Below are 21,701 nucleotides of genomic sequence, written 5' to 3'. Positions count from 1 at the left end.
GGGGGCGCCTGGGTGGCTCAGTGGGTTAAAGCCTCTGCCTTCGTCTCAGGTCATGATCTCAGGGTCCTGGGATCAAGCCCCGCATCGGGCTCTCTGCTCCTCAGAGAGCCTGCTTCCTCCTCTCTCTCTGCCTGCCTCTCTGCCTAATTGTAGTCTCTGTCTGTCAAATAAATAAATAAAATCTTTAAAAAAAAAAAAAGAATAAGTATTCGGGGGGTGCCTGGGTGGTTCAGTCAGTTAAGGATCTGCCTTCAGCTCAGGTCATGGTCCCGGGGTTCTGGGATCAAGCCCCACATCAAGCTCCCTGCTCAGCAGAAAGCCTCCTTTTCCTTCTCCCACTCCCCCTGCTTGTGTTCCCTATCTTGCTGTGTCTCTCTCTGTCAAATAAGTAAAATCTTAAAAAAAAAATCTCCAGGAGTAGTTAGCCAATTTTTGAAATGAGTACAGGTGGTTCTGTCTCAGGAATAAGCTGGTAGATACATGGAAAAGATTAGAGATCATTAATATTTTAAAATAATAGTTTGTGTGTGTAAGCTATTTATATTATAATGTCATTTTCCTTTCATCTTCCAAAAAAGTATATTCCAAGTGAATAAGATTCAATTTTAAATGAAAGTAGTACAAAATACAGGTGACTGTTTCTTATAACATTGAGGTAAACAAGAATTTTTAAACATAATGTTATGTATTTAAATTCTATCCTTAAAAACCAAAGTGCAAATGAAAAACTGGGAAAATATTTTCTACATATAAAATATACAGTTAATATAGAAAACACTGCTTTTTGAAAGTATTTTTCTATCTTCCTGTCTTTTTGTTTGTTTGTTTGTTTGTTTAAGAAACTCTACACCCAACGTGGGTCTTGAATTCATAATCCTAAGATCAAGAGTCACATGGCGCTACTGACTGGGCCAGCCAGGTGCCCCTAGAAAACACTCTTATACATCACTAACAATCAGCACTCCAATTAAAATGAGCAAACAATATACACAGGCAATTGACAAAAGAAAACTGATAAATATATCCAAAAGTATAAATAACCAATAAAAATATGAAAACCACGACCTCATTAGCAATCAAAGAAATGCAGATTAAACATCTCATACAATGTTGGCAAGAATAGAAAATAGTATCTACAGTCTTTCCAAAGGACATAGCTATATTATGCATGCACACAACCTACGCATGTCATTTTTCAAGAAATTTTACTTCTGAAAATTTACCGTAATAAGTATATTCAGAGTCCTGATAGTGTTCATTGTATCTCTCCTTCTAAGATGGAAAAGTTACAGTTAATCAATGATGGATCTTGTAGTTTAACCAAAACCCTAAGAAAAGTGATGTCACACAATAGAACATTGTCTAGTCATGAAAATTTTGGAGCCAATTGCATTAATTGGCAGGCAAAGATATTAATGGCATATAGGAACAGTTTTAGAAAAATCGGCACCAAAATTTTAGAAAAATCGGCACCAAAATCTTAACATGAACTAGCTCAGATTGAATGGTAACATAAGGTTTGTTTGCTTTTAAAATAATTTTTGGGAGTGAGCACTTACGATTTTTTATACAGAGAAAAAAATGCCATTTTTAAATTTAAAAAAATTAAAGGAGAAAGAGTCAGATGAACAAACATATATGGTGTATCTTCAGTGACTTTAGAAGAGAGCATTTCTCAACATTCAGGTCCCTGATCTGGGAGCAGCGGTAGGCCTGTGAGGAGGATCATGGATGACACAGGCTATTGAGATAATTTGACAAACCCCTTGCTCTCATTCAGACTCCCCAGGTATGCCCTGTTTATAATTTGGCTTATGATTCTGTTTGCCTACTGTGAAGATGAGAATGTTGATTAGCCACAGGAACATGTATTCCTCTGGACTTACATTTATCTGTGTAAATTAATTACTTGGCAGTCTAGTTCCATACTTAATTATTATCAGAGGCATTACTTGGTAAACATAATCCTCAACATTTATAGCTGTTTTGATTGTATAAAATACCCCACCTTAGTTTAAAAAGAAAGAGGTTTGAACAATATTTTGCAATAAAAGAGTCAATATAGAGATCAGATTTCAAGTCAGCAAAGTGCAAAAACCATTGATTTGACACAGAGCATTAAAAGGAAAATTGTAATCTGAAGAAAATCAGTATTCTGTTCTCTCTTTATATTGAAGGAATAAATGAATTTGTTTCTTCTCAAATAATAGTTTTTTTTCTTAATCCATATTGAATATTGCTTAAGCATTTCTTATTTCTGTATTTCAGGTCTGGTTTTCTTCTGGAGCATTTATCCGTGCTGATCTTAGTGAATGGGGCATGAGTTTAAGCATCAGAGCCCCTAGCCTAGACTATAGAAACACTTTGGGGCTTTGTGGCACCTTTGATGAAAACCCAGAAAATGATTTCCATAATAAAAATGGGATAAAAATTGATCTAACTTTTGATAATTGTGTTGCTTTTATTAATGAATGGAGGTAAGAAAGTAAACTGTTTTCATTTGTTATTGTGTTTAGTGGAGACACAATACTCTTTTTTTTTTTTTTTTTTTTTTTGGCAACATGTTACTGAGAAAAAATGTTCTTATGCAATTTATTATTCTTTTCTGTTTTTCACCTGGAAGGATTTTGCCAGGGAAAAGCATGTTTGACACAATGCCAGTTTCTCCACCTTCACCTGGAAAACTGTCTTATTGTAGCTGCTCATCGGACACTAATTCTTTATATCCTTCCAATCGTCTGGACAGTGCTTCTCAACAAGAGATTGTTTCAGGTTGCAGAGATCTCAAACATGTCAGATTCTCTTTCTTGATACCAGAACTAGATGTCACCTCTGAGTATATTAATTCAGAAGCTCTTATCAGAGGGATAGATGAGTATACATCTGGAGAAGAAAATAATTTGAACTTCCTTCCTCAAGAAGAAAAGCATGTGAACCTAACCAAACTGGAATTACATTTACAAAAACATCCTGGAAATGAAAAACAAGAGGCACCAAAAACTCTGGACAATGGGAAACATACACGGGGCGAGGGTAGCCACAGCCAGGAGATGAGGCGGGATCCACAAAACAGATGGAAACGGCAAAACTTTTACGAGTTTCTTCCCATGTTTGCTTTCCAAAGTCTTAGCCAAAGCAACCTAGAAGAATTTGCTTATTTCTTCCCTGAGGACCATATTGAGGATGTCCACCAGGAGTTTGTTCCTACGTGGCCCACACCCTCTGGTCTCACCGAACACGGCACTTTGGCGCTCTGCCAGCAGACTCTTGCCAACTCTAGCATAGGAAGACACTGTCTCGCCTTTCTGGGCAAGAGCCTAGACACTGCTATAGATATGTGTGTTAAAGATGTTCTCCTAAAAGATGATCTTAGCTGGGCAGAAGCAGGTGTGGCTCTTTTAGAAAATGAATGTGAAAAGAGAATTTTGGAAGAGGGGAAATACAGCACAGAATACAGCAAGTCAGTTGAAGACATTCTCGAGGTCCTCAGATGCCCCAGTTTATGCAGTGGCAATGGGCAGTGTGTGGAATGGGGATGCGCATGCTCCCCAGGCTTTAGTTCTTATGACTGCAGTGATTCACATGGTGAGTGAGAACTCTACAGCTTTGATATTGCATATGCTATTGGGTTATAGAAATTCTTTGTTCTTTTTTTTTTACTTTCAGTATCTTAACAGGGTTTATTCAGATTATTTAGGGAAAAGAACCCCAATTAACTAATCGATACAGTCATAATTCTTCCAAAGCATCTCATCTTAGAGTAAAAGTTGTGGTACTTATCATAGCCTATAAGGCAGGCTGTACCTCTTCAAACTCATCTCCTACAACTAAAACCCTCACTCATTTCACTCTGGTTTCTGTAATGCCAAGTTCTCTTGACCTCAGGGTCTTTGTATGCAGTTCATCCCTTCTGTTGTAGAGAATAATCATTTTTTTCTAGAACTCAAATTTAGTATTTTTTGGATACTGTGTTTCTAATATTCTGCTAATTATGCCAGTTTCCTTAATTTTTTTTCTCTAATCCACCTACATGGTACAAACTATTATATTCCAATATGTAAGAGAAAGAAATTTTTAAATATCAATTTGTGGGGCACCTGGGTAACTCATTCAGTTAAGCATCTGTCCAGCTCAGGTCATGAACACAGTATTGACCCTGTGATCCAACCAGCATGGGCATTGGGCTTCCTGCTCAGCGGGGAGCCTGCTTCTTCCTCTGCCTTTGCCCACCCCCCTGCTCTTGTTCTCTCTCTCAAATAAATAAACAAAATCTTAAAAAAAAAAAATCAATTTGATTTCATTAGCCATTAAACCAGCAATTCCAGATTTTCCTTCTACCCCCACCATCCCACCCTTCTATCTGAGAGACTTTGCCATCTCAGTAAATACAAACTTCACTCCTCTGACTGTTCACATGAAAAACTTGCAGTCATTTTGACTCTTCATCTTTTTTTTTTCCATGCCTCAGGCTTAATCCATTAGTAGCAAATCTGACTCTAGCTTCAACAACTTTCATCTCTTCCCCAGCTACAACTTAGTTCAAGCCACCTTTATTTCTCATCTGGATTATTATAGATTTTCTCAAAATTTATTCTCCATACAGCAGCTAAAGTGATCCCTTTGAAATGGTAGTGGAAATATAGTACTCCTGCTTAAATCCCTCTCATGGCTCTCCTTTTCCTTCCAAGTAAAACCTACCATGGTCTAGAAGACCCAATGCAGTTGGAGCTTCCTCTCTCACTGAATTTCATCTGTCATTCTCTCCACGGCCCCCCAGTGTTAAATTAAGTGGTTGCTTTGCTGTTTCTCAACGAGGCCAAACCTGCTCCAACCTCAGGACCTTTGCATGTACTTTCCCTCTCACTGAAGCATTCTTCCAACATCTATCTTTGTGATGGACTTCCTTCTCTTCTCTCTTCAAATGTCATTATTTGAGACATCTTCCATGGTCATTCAAAATAAAGTAGTTTCCTTCACACACCCCATAGTCTTTATGTCCCTACATATAGTTAATATATGTTTTCTTCATAGTCTTGAAAACATTTATGCAATATACTTTATTTTTCACTTGTTTATTTTTTGTCCTCCTATATTAGAATGTAAGTTATAAGAAGGCAGGAGCTTTATTCTGTTCATATATCCCTGGTGCCTAGAATAACATCAGAAAAAAAAAAATGCTCAGTAAACATTTGTTGAATATGAAAGAATAAACTAGCAAATATATATTTTTAATTTTCACAAATATTTTAGTGTTCTGAGCACATAATTTATGATCTTATATTCCATTGCTAGTAAAGTTATATTCACTTATATTTTGCCAGTACTTAGAGAACTGTTACTTTTATATGCAGCATTTATCTATTTTGACAGCCAGATCTTGCTGATACAGATAGTGTATCGTCTTATCGAGACCAGAATCAGATATATAAAAATATGATGATCAGTTAACTCTGATGGCTAGGAGAAATTTTTTTTCCAATGATTGAAAGTACACCTAAGATTGTGGTGGCATATAGGATAGCAATAATACATAAGAACATTAGTAACATTTTCATGAAATTTTGATAACTCTTATACTGTTTAAGAATTTTTAAATTTTAACTCATTAAATTTTAACATATTGCTAATTACACTGTTTTATTACAAAAGTATTTTTTAAGTTTTTTTTTATGGATTTTATTTATTTATCTGACAGAGAAAGATCACAAGTAGGCAGAGCAGCAAGCAGAGAGAGAGGGGGAAAGCAGGCTCCCTGCTGAGCAGAGAGCCCCATGTGGGTCTCAATCCCAGGACCCTGAGATCATGACCTGAGCTGAAGGCAGAGGCTTTAAACCACTGAGCCACCCAGGCACCCCTACCCCTATTTTTGGTATAACCCATTTCTATGGCACAGACCAAAATGGCAAGAACAAAACACAAGCCATTGTAGTAGCAATTTCTTAATGCTTGTAAATAATTGGTATTAAACATTATTAAAACATTAATTAAACCTGTATATTTAGGCACTGGTAGTATCTTTAATGCTATTTTTATTGCTTTAATGGTGGGTCACACTTAACACCAGATTTCTCTTAATATTTAATAGTTCAGGGGTGCCTGGGTGGCTTAGTAGGTTAAGAGTCATGATCCTGGGACCTGGGATGGAGCCCCTGGTTGGGCTTCCTGCTCAGCAGGGAGCCTCCTGCTCCCTCTCCCTGCCACTCCCCTGCTTGTACTCTCTCTGTCAATAAATAATATCTTTAAAATACATACATAGAGGGATGCCTGGGTGGCTCAGTTGGTTAAGCAGCTGCCTTCGGCTCAGGTCATGATCCTACCTCGTCCTGGGATCGAGACCCACATCGGGCTCTTTGCTTGGCCAGGAGCCTGCTTCTCCCTCTGCCTCTGCTTGCCTCTCTGCCTGCCTGTGATCGCTCAGGCGCTCTCTCTCTGACAAATTAAAAAAAAAACCACAAAAACAAAAAAGCCCTTTAAATAAATAAATAAAGCAAAATAAAATAAAGTACATACATACATATATATACATATATATATTTGTTTAATGTACTAATATTTAGAGTAGAGTTCAGAATATATTTTCCATATGCTTTTAACTTGGACCTTGAAAATAATTAGTTTATTTTTCTGGAATTAAAGAAAATTTGTACATTTTGTTTTATCATTCTGTCCAAAGACAGGGCTCCTGAAATTATAGAACTTGAGAATGCTGGATTCTGTAATATTCGAAAATATAATTGTATGACAGTGAGAGTGTTTGGTCAAGGCTTCAAAGAATCACCTTCAATTAAATGTGAAGTTACTAAACTGCAGGTATGTTAATTATAGTGTTGAAAAACAATCAAGTTTGTGATTTATTCAGATTAATTTTATCCTGAATTAATTTGTTCTGTCAATTAATAACATAATTCCAATGGATGTCATAGCCACAGAGCGCGCAATAGAAAAATGGTTGAATTGCTTGACCTTAAAACTTCTTCCTTATTTGTTAACTCTATTAAACTATTTTATATAATTTTTATTGCAGTATTGGTTCATTATTCTAGTTATAATAAAAAATTAAAATAATATTAAGCTTGATATGGAAGCTTCTGTATTTATTAAAAGGTAAAACCATAAAGAATAGAGATCATTTTTATCCAAGTCAGCCTGTGTGGCTTAAGGGGCACAGGGATATGAACAGTTCCCTTTACAAAACAAAAAGTTGAAGAATAATTGCACTTATCCCTTTTTTTCTTTATCCCTTTTTCTTTCTTTAGGCCATAAATAATGGACATGATCACTCAGTTTGAACACTGGTATATCAGATTACACCTTATTTTGATGATTATTTATATGGTCTTCTTTTTCTTTATTCAAGTGGATTTTTATTTTAAGGGAAATTCTTTGAAAGCACCTACTTGGATAAGCTGAAAACTGAAGACAGCAAATGACATTTTAGCATTCTTTTTACTTTTTTTCTAAATTGCTAAAGCCAAATGGGATCCTGAGATTGAGAATTTAAGGAGGAAATAACTTTCGTATCTGTCTTTATCAAATATTTATACAAGAAAAATATGCTTATTTCCAGATTTTTGAGTAGAGCTTTTCTAAATAACCATGAAATATTTTAATCCTAATGAAATAATAAGACATACAATAGAAAATGGAATATATGTATAATTTTGTTCACTTAGTATTACTCAAGAGAGTAGACATTATATTGTTTGTGGCAGAATAAATCATATGATATCACACTACCATTAAGTGATTTGCCAAGAAAGAGAAAGTACACTTTGTACTTACTTTCAGATATATTATTTGCTGTGATATTTATTCTCATACTACCTTTATTTCGCCTAAACATTTGAGAAAGAGCACACTATGAAATTTTCTAACATGCTATACAGAACTACAGAAAGAAATATTGATGTTCACTAGCCCAAACCAAACTTACTTAGCTTAGCTATTTTCTTTAGCACCCTGTTCAGGATATTTATATATTTCATTTGTAATATGATTTTTTTTTAATGTTTGTATTCTACTTTGAATATCCTCTGCCCTCTGGTTGATTTTAGTTATGTACTTATTTGGAACGTATACAAAATACTCTCATGGTTCTGAGGGTTTGCACCATACGAAAGGTACACACAGAGAAATGTCACTGTTTTATCATCTCTACCATTCTGTCCATTACCCTTTCTTTCCATCCCATTCCCATCTATCCCCTGAAAGTATCCACTTTCACTCTTCTCTGGTTTATTCTTACTGCCTTTCTTTTGCACAAAGGAACAGATAAATCCCTTTTTTTCACATGAGAGGTAGCATATTATAGATGTTCTTTTCTACTTTTGCAGTAGTAATTTTCAACAAGTTTTTATCTAGAGATGCAAGCACCCACCCAATCCTTTCTTTCACTCCCTGCCCCCAGACCAGAACTTCACAGAATCCAATTTTTAAATACTTAGAGGATTAAATCCAAATAGCTATCCTAAAAATGAATGGCTCTTTGTGATCCAGCTCTTGTCTATTTTTGCAAACTTGAACCTCCTGGATATGCTCTACTAAAATCTCATGCTGTCTCTCGCATCCCCGCATTTCACTTGCTATTCCCTCCAAACAAATTGAATACCACTCTCTCCATTTCTGCTCCCTGTGTCCGAAGAGCAGTTTCTTCTACTTTCAGGAGGAGAAGCCTCCCGTGACTGCTAGAGTCAGTGGCTTCTTTCTCTCTCATTAAGCTTTATTTGAGTCTTGGTTACAATAATATTAAAATTATTTTGTCTGTCTTTTCCTCTGTGATCTTTTTCATCAGAAAGTCCTCAGCACCTATAGAAACTCACAAAATATTGATGAATGGAAAGTAAATAGAACTCTCTTTATTCCTTATTTGGGGTAGGCTTCTCTAAATGTGGCTGGAAATGATGTCTGTATGAAATCTCGTTCAATACACAAAGTCCTGTATCCATCTAAGTGTCCTTATCATGACGACCCGGAGACATTGTCAGTCGCCCTCCATAGGGAGGGACCACCGAACTGACCTGTCTGTAGGGCCAGACTCTACACATCCCCTTAAACGTGGAGATTTCTACTGTGACCTACTCTGTCAGTCATCAGTATTTAACAAGATAGTTTCTGCTGGCTGCAGATGACCGCATGTTCTTGCCTTCTTTTCCATCTCCTACTGACCCTCAGTATGGCAGCATCAACATGCTCCTTGCCCATTTCTGAGCAATTGAAAGCATTCTACAGTCATAAATTTTAAAAAAAATTAAATCAAAATATTGTTAATAAAATATGGCTTTTTAGTTTTCTATGTAGTTAGCAGGACCCAGAAAATTACTCTGGCTTTTCTTCTTTAGGCACCAATGCATTTTAATACTGAAAAGTAATCCCTTAATATAGATTAAGTATGATTTGCTACTGAGTTATTGAGTAGGGTGAACTGGTTAGAATTAAGTTTTCAGTTACGTAAATTTATCCAAACTGCCTTGAGCAAAAATGGTACTTATTATGAGGACAGTATGTTTTTCACGGAGTCAGGATTAGAATGTAATTGCCGACTTCTCGGGAATAACTTGAATTTGGGACTTGAACACATGAAAACTCAGTATGTCTGCATTTGTATGTGTGTGTAGTTATCTATCTCAGTTCTTTTTTTCTCTGTGGGCTTCATTTTTCCCTTTCATTAGATACTGGCTTTCTCCACATAGTGAAAAACAACAGCTGCCCATAGCTCCATAACTTTGTGTCTTGCACCTCAAGCCACCAGAAGCAGACTGGTCCAGCATACCCCCTGGGACAAAGTTAAAATAGTCCAAGTAATCAAAACATTAGCTCAACTTAGATCCACCCCTGGAGTGGTTACATGTAGTCAGGAAGATGGGTCATATAAGAACATGAGAGGGCTCTGGGAACCAGACAGAAAGAACAATTTCAAGTTGCAGGAGAAGGTTAGGAGCTTTTGCAGGAGAAATGACTTCCTGGGTAGGAAATCAATCCACTGTTGGCCAGTTATGTAGTCAAATGTGTTTCCTCTTGCTACAAAACTCATGGCATGGTGATTCATTATGTGTGACTGATATTGGTAACTTCTTTCATTTGAACTCACAAGAAATGCATGAGGTGTCGGAAGCAGTTTACATCAAATTAAAGTGTATATGGTTTTCATTATTCTGGATAAAATTCAATGTTGATGTCACTTTTATTACTTCATTATATATTCCATTATACCAGCCATGCATTTTAAAATTTATCTTTTGATTATATGTAATTCACTAGCAAGGAATTTCTATAATTAAACAGAGGTTAATTGCCTTCTCATTATGCCTTTAGTATAATAACAGTAAATGGGTCCTTGGAAAAGCTGTCTACACGAATACTGTTTTTCAAAATAGCAGAACCATTGATTGTCAGCTGCCCCCTGATGTTCAACAGTCTGATACCATAAATCTGATGGGGGAGAAACCAATTGCAAAGTGGCAATTAAAGGTAAAAGAGAAAAGACATAAATAAATTTTATATATTAAAATTTCATAATGAATTTATGAAGCTACATTTAGAATAGATCTTCTGATTATAAAACTATATCTTACAGGTATCTAATGATGGTTATAAGTTCAGTAATCCCAAAATAATGATCATATATGATGGGGCTTGTCAAGTTTGTGGTCTCTATGGGAAGGACTCATGTACTATAAAGGTATGCATTTTTTTCCACTTATTTTCACATTTACACAGTTGGTATTTTCATTTCCCATGCTATTGGCATATTAATGGCATATTAGTTTTTTCACCTTCATATCAGAAATACTAATGGAGAAAAGCCTTTCTCAAGTTTATATACAGTTAACTAAAATTGTTATTCTGCCCATAACTGTTGTTGAAATGGCAAGGAGAAGGTTTCTACCTTGTATGTTTTGAAATGGCAAGTGTTTATTCCTTAAAAAAATTCCTTAAAAAAAAAAGAAAGGAGGTTCAGATTGAATTTTAACTCTTACATATATTCCTTCTGAAATAGTAATAATGATTTTCCAGTAAGATGTCTCTCCACAGTTACCTAATCTTCTTTGTAACTAGAGGCGTGCAGGATGGAGCTTGTAAAATGTATAAGGCTAGCACTTTTTTTTTTCTCTTTAATTAATTTTTTATTTTTTATAAACATATATTTTTATCCCCAGGGGTACAGGTCTGTGAATCACCAGGTTTACACACTTCACAGCACTCACCAAAGCACATACCCTCCCCAATGTCCATAATCCCACCCCCTTCTCCCAAACCCCCTCCCCCCAGCAACCCTCAGTTTGTTTTGTGAGATTAAGAGTCACTTATGGTTTGTCTCCCTCCCAATCCCATCTTGTTTCATTTATTCTTCTCCTACCCACTTAAGCCCCCATGTTGTATCACCACTTCCTCATATCAGGGAGATCATATGATAGTTGTCTTTCTCTGCTTGACTTATTTCGCTAAGCATGATACGCTCTAGTTCCATCCATGTTGTTGCAAATGGCAAGATTTCATTTCTTTTGATGGCTGCATAGTATTCCATTGTGTATATATACCACATCTTCTTGATCCATTCATCTGTTGATGGACATCTAGGTTCTTTCCATAGTTTGGCTATTGTGGACATTGCTGCTATAAACATTCGGGTGCATGTGCCCCTTTGGATCACTACGTTTGTATCTTTAGGGTAAATACCCAATAGTGCAATTGCTGGGTCATAGGGCAGTTCTATTTTCAACATTTTGAGGAACCTCCATGCTGTTTTCCAGAGTGGCTGCACCAGCTTGCATTCCCACCAACAGTGTATATAAGGAGGTTTTTTGTTTTGGGTTTTGTTTGTTGTTGTTGTTGTTGTTGTTGTTGTTGTTCTGTGGCAACTAAATTCATTGGACCTCACAAATCTCCACCACTGAAGGAATTACGGAAGAGCCCAGCCAGAGCTGAATCCTCACAGCCACACCCTCCTCATTTAGCTGCAGTCTGTTGGTTATCAACAGATCTTTCTCATAGGCCAGCTACTGATGTAATAGATGCCAGGGATCTAATATTACTTGGCTCTTCAAAACTGAGAAGCATATCAAATAATATTTATGTAGATAAAAATTTAAAGTATTATTTTAAGTTTTAGATCTTTCTTCCCCTGAGATTAGCAACTAGATGTTATCAATAAGAAGTTTCTGTTTCTGAAAAGTTGTTTGATTTTTACTTTCCCTTAAATATTCCATTTCCACATGTCTTATAAGAAATACTTTTAAAATGTTATAATTCACAATTGTTTTATATTGTTGGGGCTATTTTGTTTTTATTTTTGTATTGTGTTCTAAGTGACATCAGAAGAGATTTTTGTCAAATATGCAAAGTTTATATATGCTGAACAAAATTTGGTCTTTTTCTCGGGTTGAAAATGATTGCTACATTTAATGTTATTTCTTTGCAGATCAGCTTCTCTATTATTTTGTATAAGGATATCCATTGTCAAATGTGGATAATTATATCATAGTTCTTGTTCAGTTTTGCCATATTCAGAGGACATGGTAGGCTCCTAGAGCAAGGGAAAATCGTTAGAAACTAATGTGTTTCAGTAAGATGAGCAGGGGAAAAATTGTTTCATTTCTTTATTAATAGAGCATTTCCAGCCTGAGTTAGCAGTAAAAACAAAACAAAACAAACAAAGAAAAAACAAGAAGAAAACACAGGTTTTCTTCCTTGTTATTTATAAACTAATTCTACACAAAGATAAATCTACATATATATTTTCTTATTCCCTCCTTATTGATCAATTCCATATGCAAATTGCACAAAAGAAAATGATTTGTGTTCTAACATACATTTATGATGAGGATATATGAAAAAATGTTTCCTAACCAGAATAGACTTATTATATGCTTTCACTGAAATCACCAACATATATGGTATTTCCTTTCTATGTACATTTTTTTTCCTAAACACTAACTATAATGACATCTTAATTGTTTTTCTCTTTTTAAAATTTCTGTTAGGAAAATGTTTGCATTATAGATGGGATCTGCTACATTGAAGGAGATAAAAATCCTACCAGCCCTTGTTTGATTTGTAGACCAAAAATTTCAAAATTTACTTGGTCATTTTTAGAAAGTAAGTTAATCTTTATTAATCCAGATATTTTCTCTACAAGATGTTTTTAAGTGATTTTAAAGCATGAGGTACTTAAAACATATTTAAGATGTGTTTAATTTAGGATCCTTCCTAACTGCATGACTTACTTTGCTTGGACATAATATAGGATGAAATGTTATTTCATGTAATTTCTATGATTATAATACAATAGGGTATGGGATTTCCATTTTAATATTTGATACTGAAAGCAAATGTGAATTATTAATGGAAGAAATGGGAATGGCTAATTCAGTTACCCACAGTTTGTACAAGTCAAATAGCTACTAACAAAATAGGCTCTCAAGTACTATATAAAACGTCCATCAGTAAAGTTGGTGGGTTTAGTGGAAAGAGAACATTACTTTGAGACCAAAGATCTATATCCTATCCTTAGCCTTATTTCTTTTTAGTTTTGTGACAAGACATTTAGCTATTTAAATTCCAGAGGCCATGCATTCACCAGGTGTTAAATAAGTCTTCCTGGATTCAGTAATCTATTAAGTGCCTTCCAGCCCTACCTTTCTGTGACTACATGAATATAATAGTGGGTCCAGATAATGTCTGAATACTTAGTTCCATCCGAAAAAAACACCCCACCTCATAGTCATGTACCATATAATTTCTTCACTTCCTTAAGTACAGCTATATATAATTCCACATAGATGTTTCTTATTCTCTTTCCTCAGTGAAAAGACCAGGCATCACAAAATACAATGAGATATATTTACTCCCTGGCCCCATCCCCATGTAATTTTATCTGAGTCATAAAACCTTTTATTTATACTGTGCTTTATAACATCACTATATATATTACTGTATATACAAATTTCATGACTGCATTAGACCATTTGTCAGATGATTCATTGCTCAGGTGCAAGACCCATGGGGTGTTATGGGAAGACAATGAAAATTTGGAGAAGAATTTAGTGCCAGGGACAAGGGAAACACACTATAGCTTCTGAATTGGTATCTGTGTTTTTAATGGTTTTGGTATGACTGACTCATCATAGATTTACAATGTTCAAGGATACCAGGGGTCTGGAAATACCATCTGTCCCAAGTTTCTTGTATTGAGGGATGAGGAAATTAAAATCAGTAAATTGTATAAAGATATATGAGGGCAGAGCAGGAACCAGCACTACACTCTCTTGGCATCAGTGCTTTGTTGATGCAAGTGGAGTGTGTTTGTGCCCAGCACAATGGAAAAGGCTGTTCTTCCAATCTGTTAAGCCAGTTGGCAAGGGAGGGAGCCATTTTTTAATGTGACAATGTAAAAAGATGTTTTAAAGCATTACTTGAGCACAAAAGGAGCACTCTCTGTCTTCTGAAATAACCAGAGTTCCAGCAAGTGAGCTTGGCAGCAGGAAAGATCTCTGAGGAGCAGAGGGTTGCTGTGACTCTGTGGCCCCCAGTTATAAAGGGGGAGACAGGTACAGTGAGGAAGAGTCAGGGGAGTCAAATGAACAGTCCAGACATAGTGGAGAGTAAAGGAGAAATAAAGAAAAGAAGATGCTGAGAGGGAAAGTAAAGCTGAAAAGGGTAGAGGACAAAGAAGAGTGAGAAAACAAGCACTGAGTTGGTCGACATGGAGAGGTAATTGCAGACAGGAAAGAAGAGGAATCCAGTTTGGGGAATGCAGAAGTGTTTCTCTTTTCAAAGTGCTTTTACACTCTTGTAGCAAAGGTTGAAGTCTTGGACCTGTGAGTTACTTTTACATTTTCTCAGAATGCAATTGAGTTTATTCTGAATGTTAAAAAAAAAAAAGTAATGGAAGTTAGCTGAGTTTGAACTTCATCAGAAAGTTCCAGTAGGAGCTCTCTCTATTGTACTTTCCCTTTTCCTTTATTTTTTTTCTACACGAGTACAAAGTAAATGTTTTCTCTGTGACAGACAACCAACCCCCAGTGATTCAAATACCGCAAGACAAATTGCAGACATTTTTGGGGGAGAACTTTGTATACCAGTTCATGGCCTTGGATCCCGAAGGTTCTGACATCCATTTTACCTTGGACTCAGGTCCTGAGGGAGCAAATGTTTCCTCTACAGGACTTCTCACATGGAAAGCAGAGTCCCAGACTCCACAGCAATTCACTTTACTCTTTAACGACGACTGCAATGCTGAAACGAGAGTCACGATTATGGTAATATTTATCATTACATAAATGCCACTGAATTAATTAGCAATATCAGTATCCATTTTAAACTTGCAATATAATCCTTAATTTGTGAAGAGGAACTAAATTATTCAACATTTCATGGAAAATTAAACTGCCAACATGCTGTTTTTGTCAGAATTTAAAATCTTATGGAGATTCTCAATTCTAGAGCATGGAGCTAAAGGATCATTTTCACCTGTACTTAACTATGATAAGGATAAAGAATGCATTCATTTTTGCCTCTCTGAAAGACCTGTGCTCAACCTAAGGTTGATAATTATACCCTTTCATTCAAGCAAAGTCATTTTTTATTGACCATTCTTTAGATATTATCAGTCATGAGCTGTTAATACTATTTTTTTTTTGCACTGTATATGCTCGACATTTGGGACACACTCATACAGAAGTAATGGTATGAAGTGCAGTTGTGTACAATTTCATGGTAACCACAGAATTCAAGTGACTGTTTACTCTCTGTATTTTGGGATAACTCAGGAGCATGACTGCTTTACTCCTTACGGATTTTTGTTCCAGTTGTGGTGCGTGCATTATAGAAAGTGATCAATCATCTTGTAACATTTTTTTTTTTTAGATTTTATTTATTTATTTGTCAGAGAGAGTGAGCACAGGCAGACAGAGAGGCAGGCAGAGGCAGAGGGAGAGGGAGAAGCAGGCTCCTTGCTGAGCAAGGAGCCTGACGTGGGACTCGATTCCAGGACGCTGGGATCATGACCTAAGCCGAAGGCAGCTGCTTAACCAACTGAGCCACCCAGACGTCCCATCTTGTAACATTTTTAAAAATTATCCCCAGCATTTATATTTTGGCTATGCTTTTGAAAGTTGGCATAATTACTTTATTAACATATCTTTTTAAATAGTCTTTTACATTAAATATATATTTTTAAAAATTAATTAATCAATTAATTAATTTTTGTAAAACTTGTGGTCTGGTCTTGTACATAAACATACATACCAATCAAAATTTCTGGAGCATAAATTGAAGTTAATTTTATTGAAAAATAAAGCATCTTACTTTTTGTTTCTTTTGGAGGTGACTGTGAAATCTTGTGATTGCTTGAATGGTGGATCATGTGTGTCAGACAGGAAATTTCCTCCAGGAAGTGGAATGTACCTGTGCATCTGCTTGCCTGGCTTTGAGGGGGTTCTCTGTGAAGTGAACGTCACTGAGTGTCAGTCGAACCCCTGTGGCCTTGGCAGGTGTATTAGTGGATTTCCCAGTTATTCTTGTGTATGTCCGCCTGAACTCAAAGGTGAGTTTTGGTTCTTCATGAGTGAAATTAGTATGTGATCAGATTAGAAAGGAAAGTTCTGTGGCTTTCCAAGTAATCTACAGATTGCTCAAGCAAGTGTATGTTCCTAAAGATTTTAATATACACTTAAAAAGTGTAGTAATAGTCATCACAAATACATTTGCTACCAATATCCTTTTATTATTGTACATTGCTTACAGAAACTCTTATAATTTTGCCCATTTTTGTCATTTTAATGGCAATATTCTATGGCTGTGTTGTATTTTGCAGGTTCCTAAACATTTCTGTCTAAATTTGGTAGGTAAAGTATTTAAATGTATTCAATTGAAATATAACATGGGATAATGAAGAAGTTTGCCATGGGAAATGTAAAAATTATAATTTAAGAAAGGTTGATAATTCATTTACTTAAAAGATCATGATATAAAGTTAGAGTTGCAATCAAATGAAATTTGCTAACTCATTAATTATCCTCAAATGTCTGATTCTAGAAACCTCAACTAAGAGTATGAATGACACCTTTTAATTTCCCAAAGCTTTTTGCAAGTCATACCCATGTTCCCTCTAATTTAAATAGATACAAATGTTAAATAAGTAAATGTGTAATTATTGAGCTGCAGTTTTTTTCCCTGAAGGCATCTATTTTAACATAAAAATGTTAGAGGTGCCTGGGTGGCTCAGTCAGTTAAATGTGCATCTCTTGATTTCAGCACAGGTCATGATCTCGGTCTTGAGATCAAGCCCCACATTGGCTCTGGGCTCCAGGAGGATTTAGGCTTGTCCCTCTCCCTCCTCTTTGGCGCCTCCTCCTGTTCAGTCTGTCATATAATAAATAAAATCTTAGAGTAAAATTAAAAAATTTATCATTTGGGACTGTTAGGCTACAGACTACATTTGAAAGAATTCAAATGTTGATTGTTTCATGGATTTTACTCTAATGAGTAAATGACTGAATATATTCATTCAAATAAGTTTTTGAACATTTCAAAGAGCAACACTTGATCTCAAAAAATTTTACTGAGGAAAGACTAACTTTTCCTAGCATGCTATAAAATTTTCATGGACTTTCACAGCTAATGCAATAACTGCAGTAAGGTGTCCTTAAGCTAAGATGACAACCATTCTAAGACTTTTTTAAAAATTCGTGGAGTGTTTTTAACAAAGTAAAAATTGCTGCTCTAATATGGTAAATTTTTTTTCTTAAAATATTAATGGCTTTTTGTCTTCTTTTTTATAGGGAAAATCTTATGTACTTGAAGGGTCTTGTTTAATGTTAAAAAGAATCTAATTAATGACTATGTTTTACTCTGTTGTAAATTTTAAAATTAGTACATTCCTCTTAATATATTACAGCTTTTCTGAAGTTTGTAGGGCATACCTTAATGTAACAGAAGTAAAGATATCTTTTGGAAAGTAAAAGTAAAATATCTTCAAGTAAAAGAAATCAAATAATGAGCACTTAACAGGACACATAATGTTTTTCAAAATAAATAATTTGAACTCTTAATCTTTATTTTGTTTAGGCAAAAATTGCCAGGAAGATGTTGATGAGTGTGAATCCAGGCCTTGCTTTCCAGGAGCAGAGTGTCTCAATACCTTTGGCTCCTATCACTGTGGTGCATGTCCTAAAGGATTTTATGGTGATGGGAAAATATGTCATGGTAAAAGTCCCTATTTTCTGCCATGAAGTATTTTTTGCTCCATTTAATTAATCCAAATCCCTCAGTTCTATTATATCTTTTACTCCTGTATTCATTTAGTGTATATTCATTAAGTGTCATGCACTAAGCTGGAGGTGGAAAGATGCAAAAATAGGTAAGACATGCCCTTTGACCTAATGGGTTTGAGTATGATACCAGGGAGTCTGATGTAATCACCGTAGTTCAATATGGCGTTCTATGTCTGCTGATAGAAGTGCCCGCAGAGACTAGCAGGAATACTACGCAGGGAATCATGTCTACCTGGAGGGATAATGAAAAGTTTTTTAAAAAGAAGAGTCATTACAGCTAAATCTGATGTATCCAATCAAGAGAGAAAAAGCTTTTGAGGCAGAAGAAACATGTGCAAAGGTGGAGAGGCATGTAAAATCACAGCACACTTGGGCACTATGAGTAATTAAGTGTGCTTAAAATATAGAGGGTAAGAGGGACTGCTGCAAGAATTAAAGCTGGAGTCCTAGCCAGTGGCCAGATCACCGAGAAACTGTGAGAAACACAATACAGTTTACAGTCTACTCAAAAGCAATATGGAGGATGGACCACTTATGTGTAAGGAACTGTGCTATTCTGAAGGTGGGAAGAAAAGCTAAGACAGTATTACAAATAAACAGGAAAGACATGAAGATATTCTGACCTTGGAGGAGGAGGTAATGGTTGAAAGAAACACTAAAGGAGCAAGGTGATGGTCCATGGTTAGTGATTGGGATTAGCATGGAGAGGGAAAGAGAGTTACTAAGTGCCAAGTGCTCAGTTTAGGTGAATGGGCATGTAGAATTGGCTTTCATATTGCTATGCACTAAATAGTGTCACCTGAAAATTCATATGTTGTGTCCCAAAACCCCATTGTGGCTGTATTTGGAGTAAGCAGTTGAATGAGGTCATAAGGGAGGATTGGGATCCAATAAGATTGGTATCCTTAGAAGAGGATACACTGGAGAGCTTCATCTCTCTCTGCCATGTGAGGACACAGGGAGATGGTATGGGAGCCAGGAAGAGACTCTCACCAGGAACCAGATGGGCCTGCACTTTGATCTTGAACTGGCTACCCTCCAGAACAGTAGGAAAATAAACTCCTTTTGTTTAGGACACTCAGTCTATGGTATTTTATTAGGCAGCCTGAGCTGACCAAGATACGTGACACACATGACATCTAAGTAAGAAGAAGGGGTTTTGGAAGGGAAAGAATGAATTCAGTATGGATACATAGGGACTGAGGTGACTCCAAGTGGAGCTCTGGAGGGAAGATTAAGTTAAAGATACAGTTCTTAAGGTTATCAGTCATGGATGAAATTACCCAAAGAGAACACGAAGAGAAAGGAGGACAAAAATTGGTGGATATCAACCTTTTAAAAGCTTAAAAGAGAAAAGTTAATTATAGAAGACAGTGTCAAAGAACTGTATTTTATTACCTATAAGTAAATAAGACCTCATACTGATGAAAAATAAATCACTTTGTGAGTCAGATTGGAGCGGGCCAGTCTAGCACTAGAGGTAACAGATTTAAGCCCAGTGCAGGCTGGTAAGGGGAATTCCCTGCTGTCTCAGCCACTCACACTTCCCCTTCAACACCCAGTTCCAAATACTCAACAGTATCGTACCCTTCACTGTGTGCACTAAAGTGATCTAAGAGCAGCCTTTTGCAAACAGAGACTCATTCCCTGAATAAAACCTGTATCAAGTGGAACTTAAGAGGAAAACAATTTGAACCATGTCCCACTACATATGAGTGATGAATAAGTTCCTTAACTCTGTCAGAGGCATTTGTATATTTAGGAAGATGCTTGTTAATACAAAATAATTCTTTTTTCTTATTGGTATTGTTTACTTGTTTTATGGCAGACACTGATTATAAAAGTCAACACAGCACAGTTCTTATTCTTTAGATTGCTGACTAGAAGAGGAAAGAGACACATGAGTCAATTTCAGGGACAAAACTCTGTGGGAGAATATAGATGGATGAAATTGGTTCGGTGGGTATGTGACTATAGGAACACCTGTAGTCACATCTGGCTGCCATAACAGAATAACAGATAGGATGACTTAAACAACAGAAATTTTTTTCCTCAGAATTCTGGAGGCTGGAAGTTCAAGACCAAGGTACCAGCAGGTTTGGTTTCTGGCTTCTCTCCGTGGCTGACAGATGGCCCCCTTCTCACTGTGTCCTCACATGTGCACCCTCCTTGTGGCTCCTTCTGTTCTTAAAAGGACACCAGTCGTATTGGATTAGGGCCCCGCTCATGACTTCATTTAACCCTAATTACCTCCTTAAAGGTAATACAGTCACATTTAGAATTGGGGCTTTAACATAAATAAATTTGGGGGACACAATTCGGTCCATAATACAAGGATTTGCTGAAGAGGTGACATTTAAGCTAGCTCTGTAATCTAATTTGTGAAGAGTTCAATCCTAGTGACATTTTTATTCATAGCATTTTGGTTTTATAATCGTGCAATCTGTTTTTCATGTATACATCTGCAGTTGAAACACAGTTTTTACATGAGTCTACCACACATACTGTAGTTCTTACAAGTTCTAACAAAAGTGAAACTACGGAAGAGTATGGTAAAAATGCCATACAGAGAGACAGGCATTTTAAGTCAACAAATAGAACTGCCTCTAGTAAGTAATGGTCTTGCTAAATAAAATCAAAGGACAAGTAATACCTTTCATTTATTTTCCAGAAGACAAATATATTTCTTCCTTAGGAATTTTTCCCTTTAGAAAGATTGCCTAAGATTATACAATGCAGTTTACAAATTATTCTTTTTCTTTCTAATCCGTTCACTCCCTGGCTTATAGTCTAGAAAAATGATGCATGTTGTATAATGAACAAATGATATCTAAGGTGATTTCTGCGAGGCTTATGATTATAAGTGACCATTTCAAAGTTACATTTTACAACTCCCTGGTCATTCAACATCGACTTAAACCCTAAAGACTAGAAGAAACTCATTATTTCATTAGGCCTTTTATTTTCCACAGTGCTGTCCTTATAACTCTTGATTTATTCAATTAATATTCTGATTGTCTTTACAATGACCTTACACATTTTACATAAGCTTTCTTTATGGTTTTGCATTTTATATTAGCTATTCATCTTGCAAGATTATCACTGCACTTATTTTGCAAGATATCTTTATCAATTACTGTAATATAGGAATACTCTTGATTTTAATTTATTCATGCATCCAGTTGCCTTATTAAACACTCTACACTTTTTTTTTATAGTTGATTCTTTTTCTTGGTTTTATAAATAGACAATGCCTCTTGCCAATAGTGAGTTTGTCTCTTATTCTTACTTACTTTCTTATTATAATAGTAATTATGATTTAATCTATATTTATGATATGCCAGGACAAATATTTATATACTGTGTCATTCCATCTTCTCAATAGCTATAGACAGTAACAGTTATTATTTCCATGTTAGTCATCTGTAC

At 35.8% G+C, this 21,701-nt stretch overlaps 1 protein-coding gene across 1 annotated transcript in view; it reads left to right on the top strand.

The window, feature by feature from the left end:
* VWDE (von Willebrand factor D and EGF domains) overlaps positions 1-21,701 on the top strand; it is a 71,232-nt gene that overhangs the window by 32,941 nt on the left and 16,590 nt on the right. The window contains exons 11-19 of the mRNA XM_045062742.1: positions 2,269-2,477; positions 2,624-3,585; positions 6,674-6,810; positions 10,312-10,467; positions 10,574-10,678; positions 12,981-13,095; positions 15,007-15,257; positions 16,324-16,543; positions 18,067-18,204. Coding sequence (XP_044918677.1) covers positions 2,269-2,477; positions 2,624-3,585; positions 6,674-6,810; positions 10,312-10,467; positions 10,574-10,678; positions 12,981-13,095; positions 15,007-15,257; positions 16,324-16,543; positions 18,067-18,204 — 2,293 coding nt within the window. The remainder of the gene's footprint in view (positions 1-2,268; positions 2,478-2,623; positions 3,586-6,673; positions 6,811-10,311; positions 10,468-10,573; positions 10,679-12,980; positions 13,096-15,006; positions 15,258-16,323; positions 16,544-18,066; positions 18,205-21,701) is intronic.

Source organism: Mustela putorius, unplaced genomic scaffold, assembly GCF_011764305.1.
Source record: "Mustela putorius furo isolate JIRA1106 unplaced genomic scaffold, ASM1176430v1.1 tig00003845_pilon_pilon_pilon, whole genome shotgun sequence".
In the NCBI taxonomy this organism is placed as follows: domain Eukaryota; kingdom Metazoa; phylum Chordata; class Mammalia; order Carnivora; family Mustelidae; genus Mustela; species Mustela putorius.
Note: the sequence above shows the minus strand (reverse complement) of the source record. Positions and strands in the feature narration are given on the sequence as shown.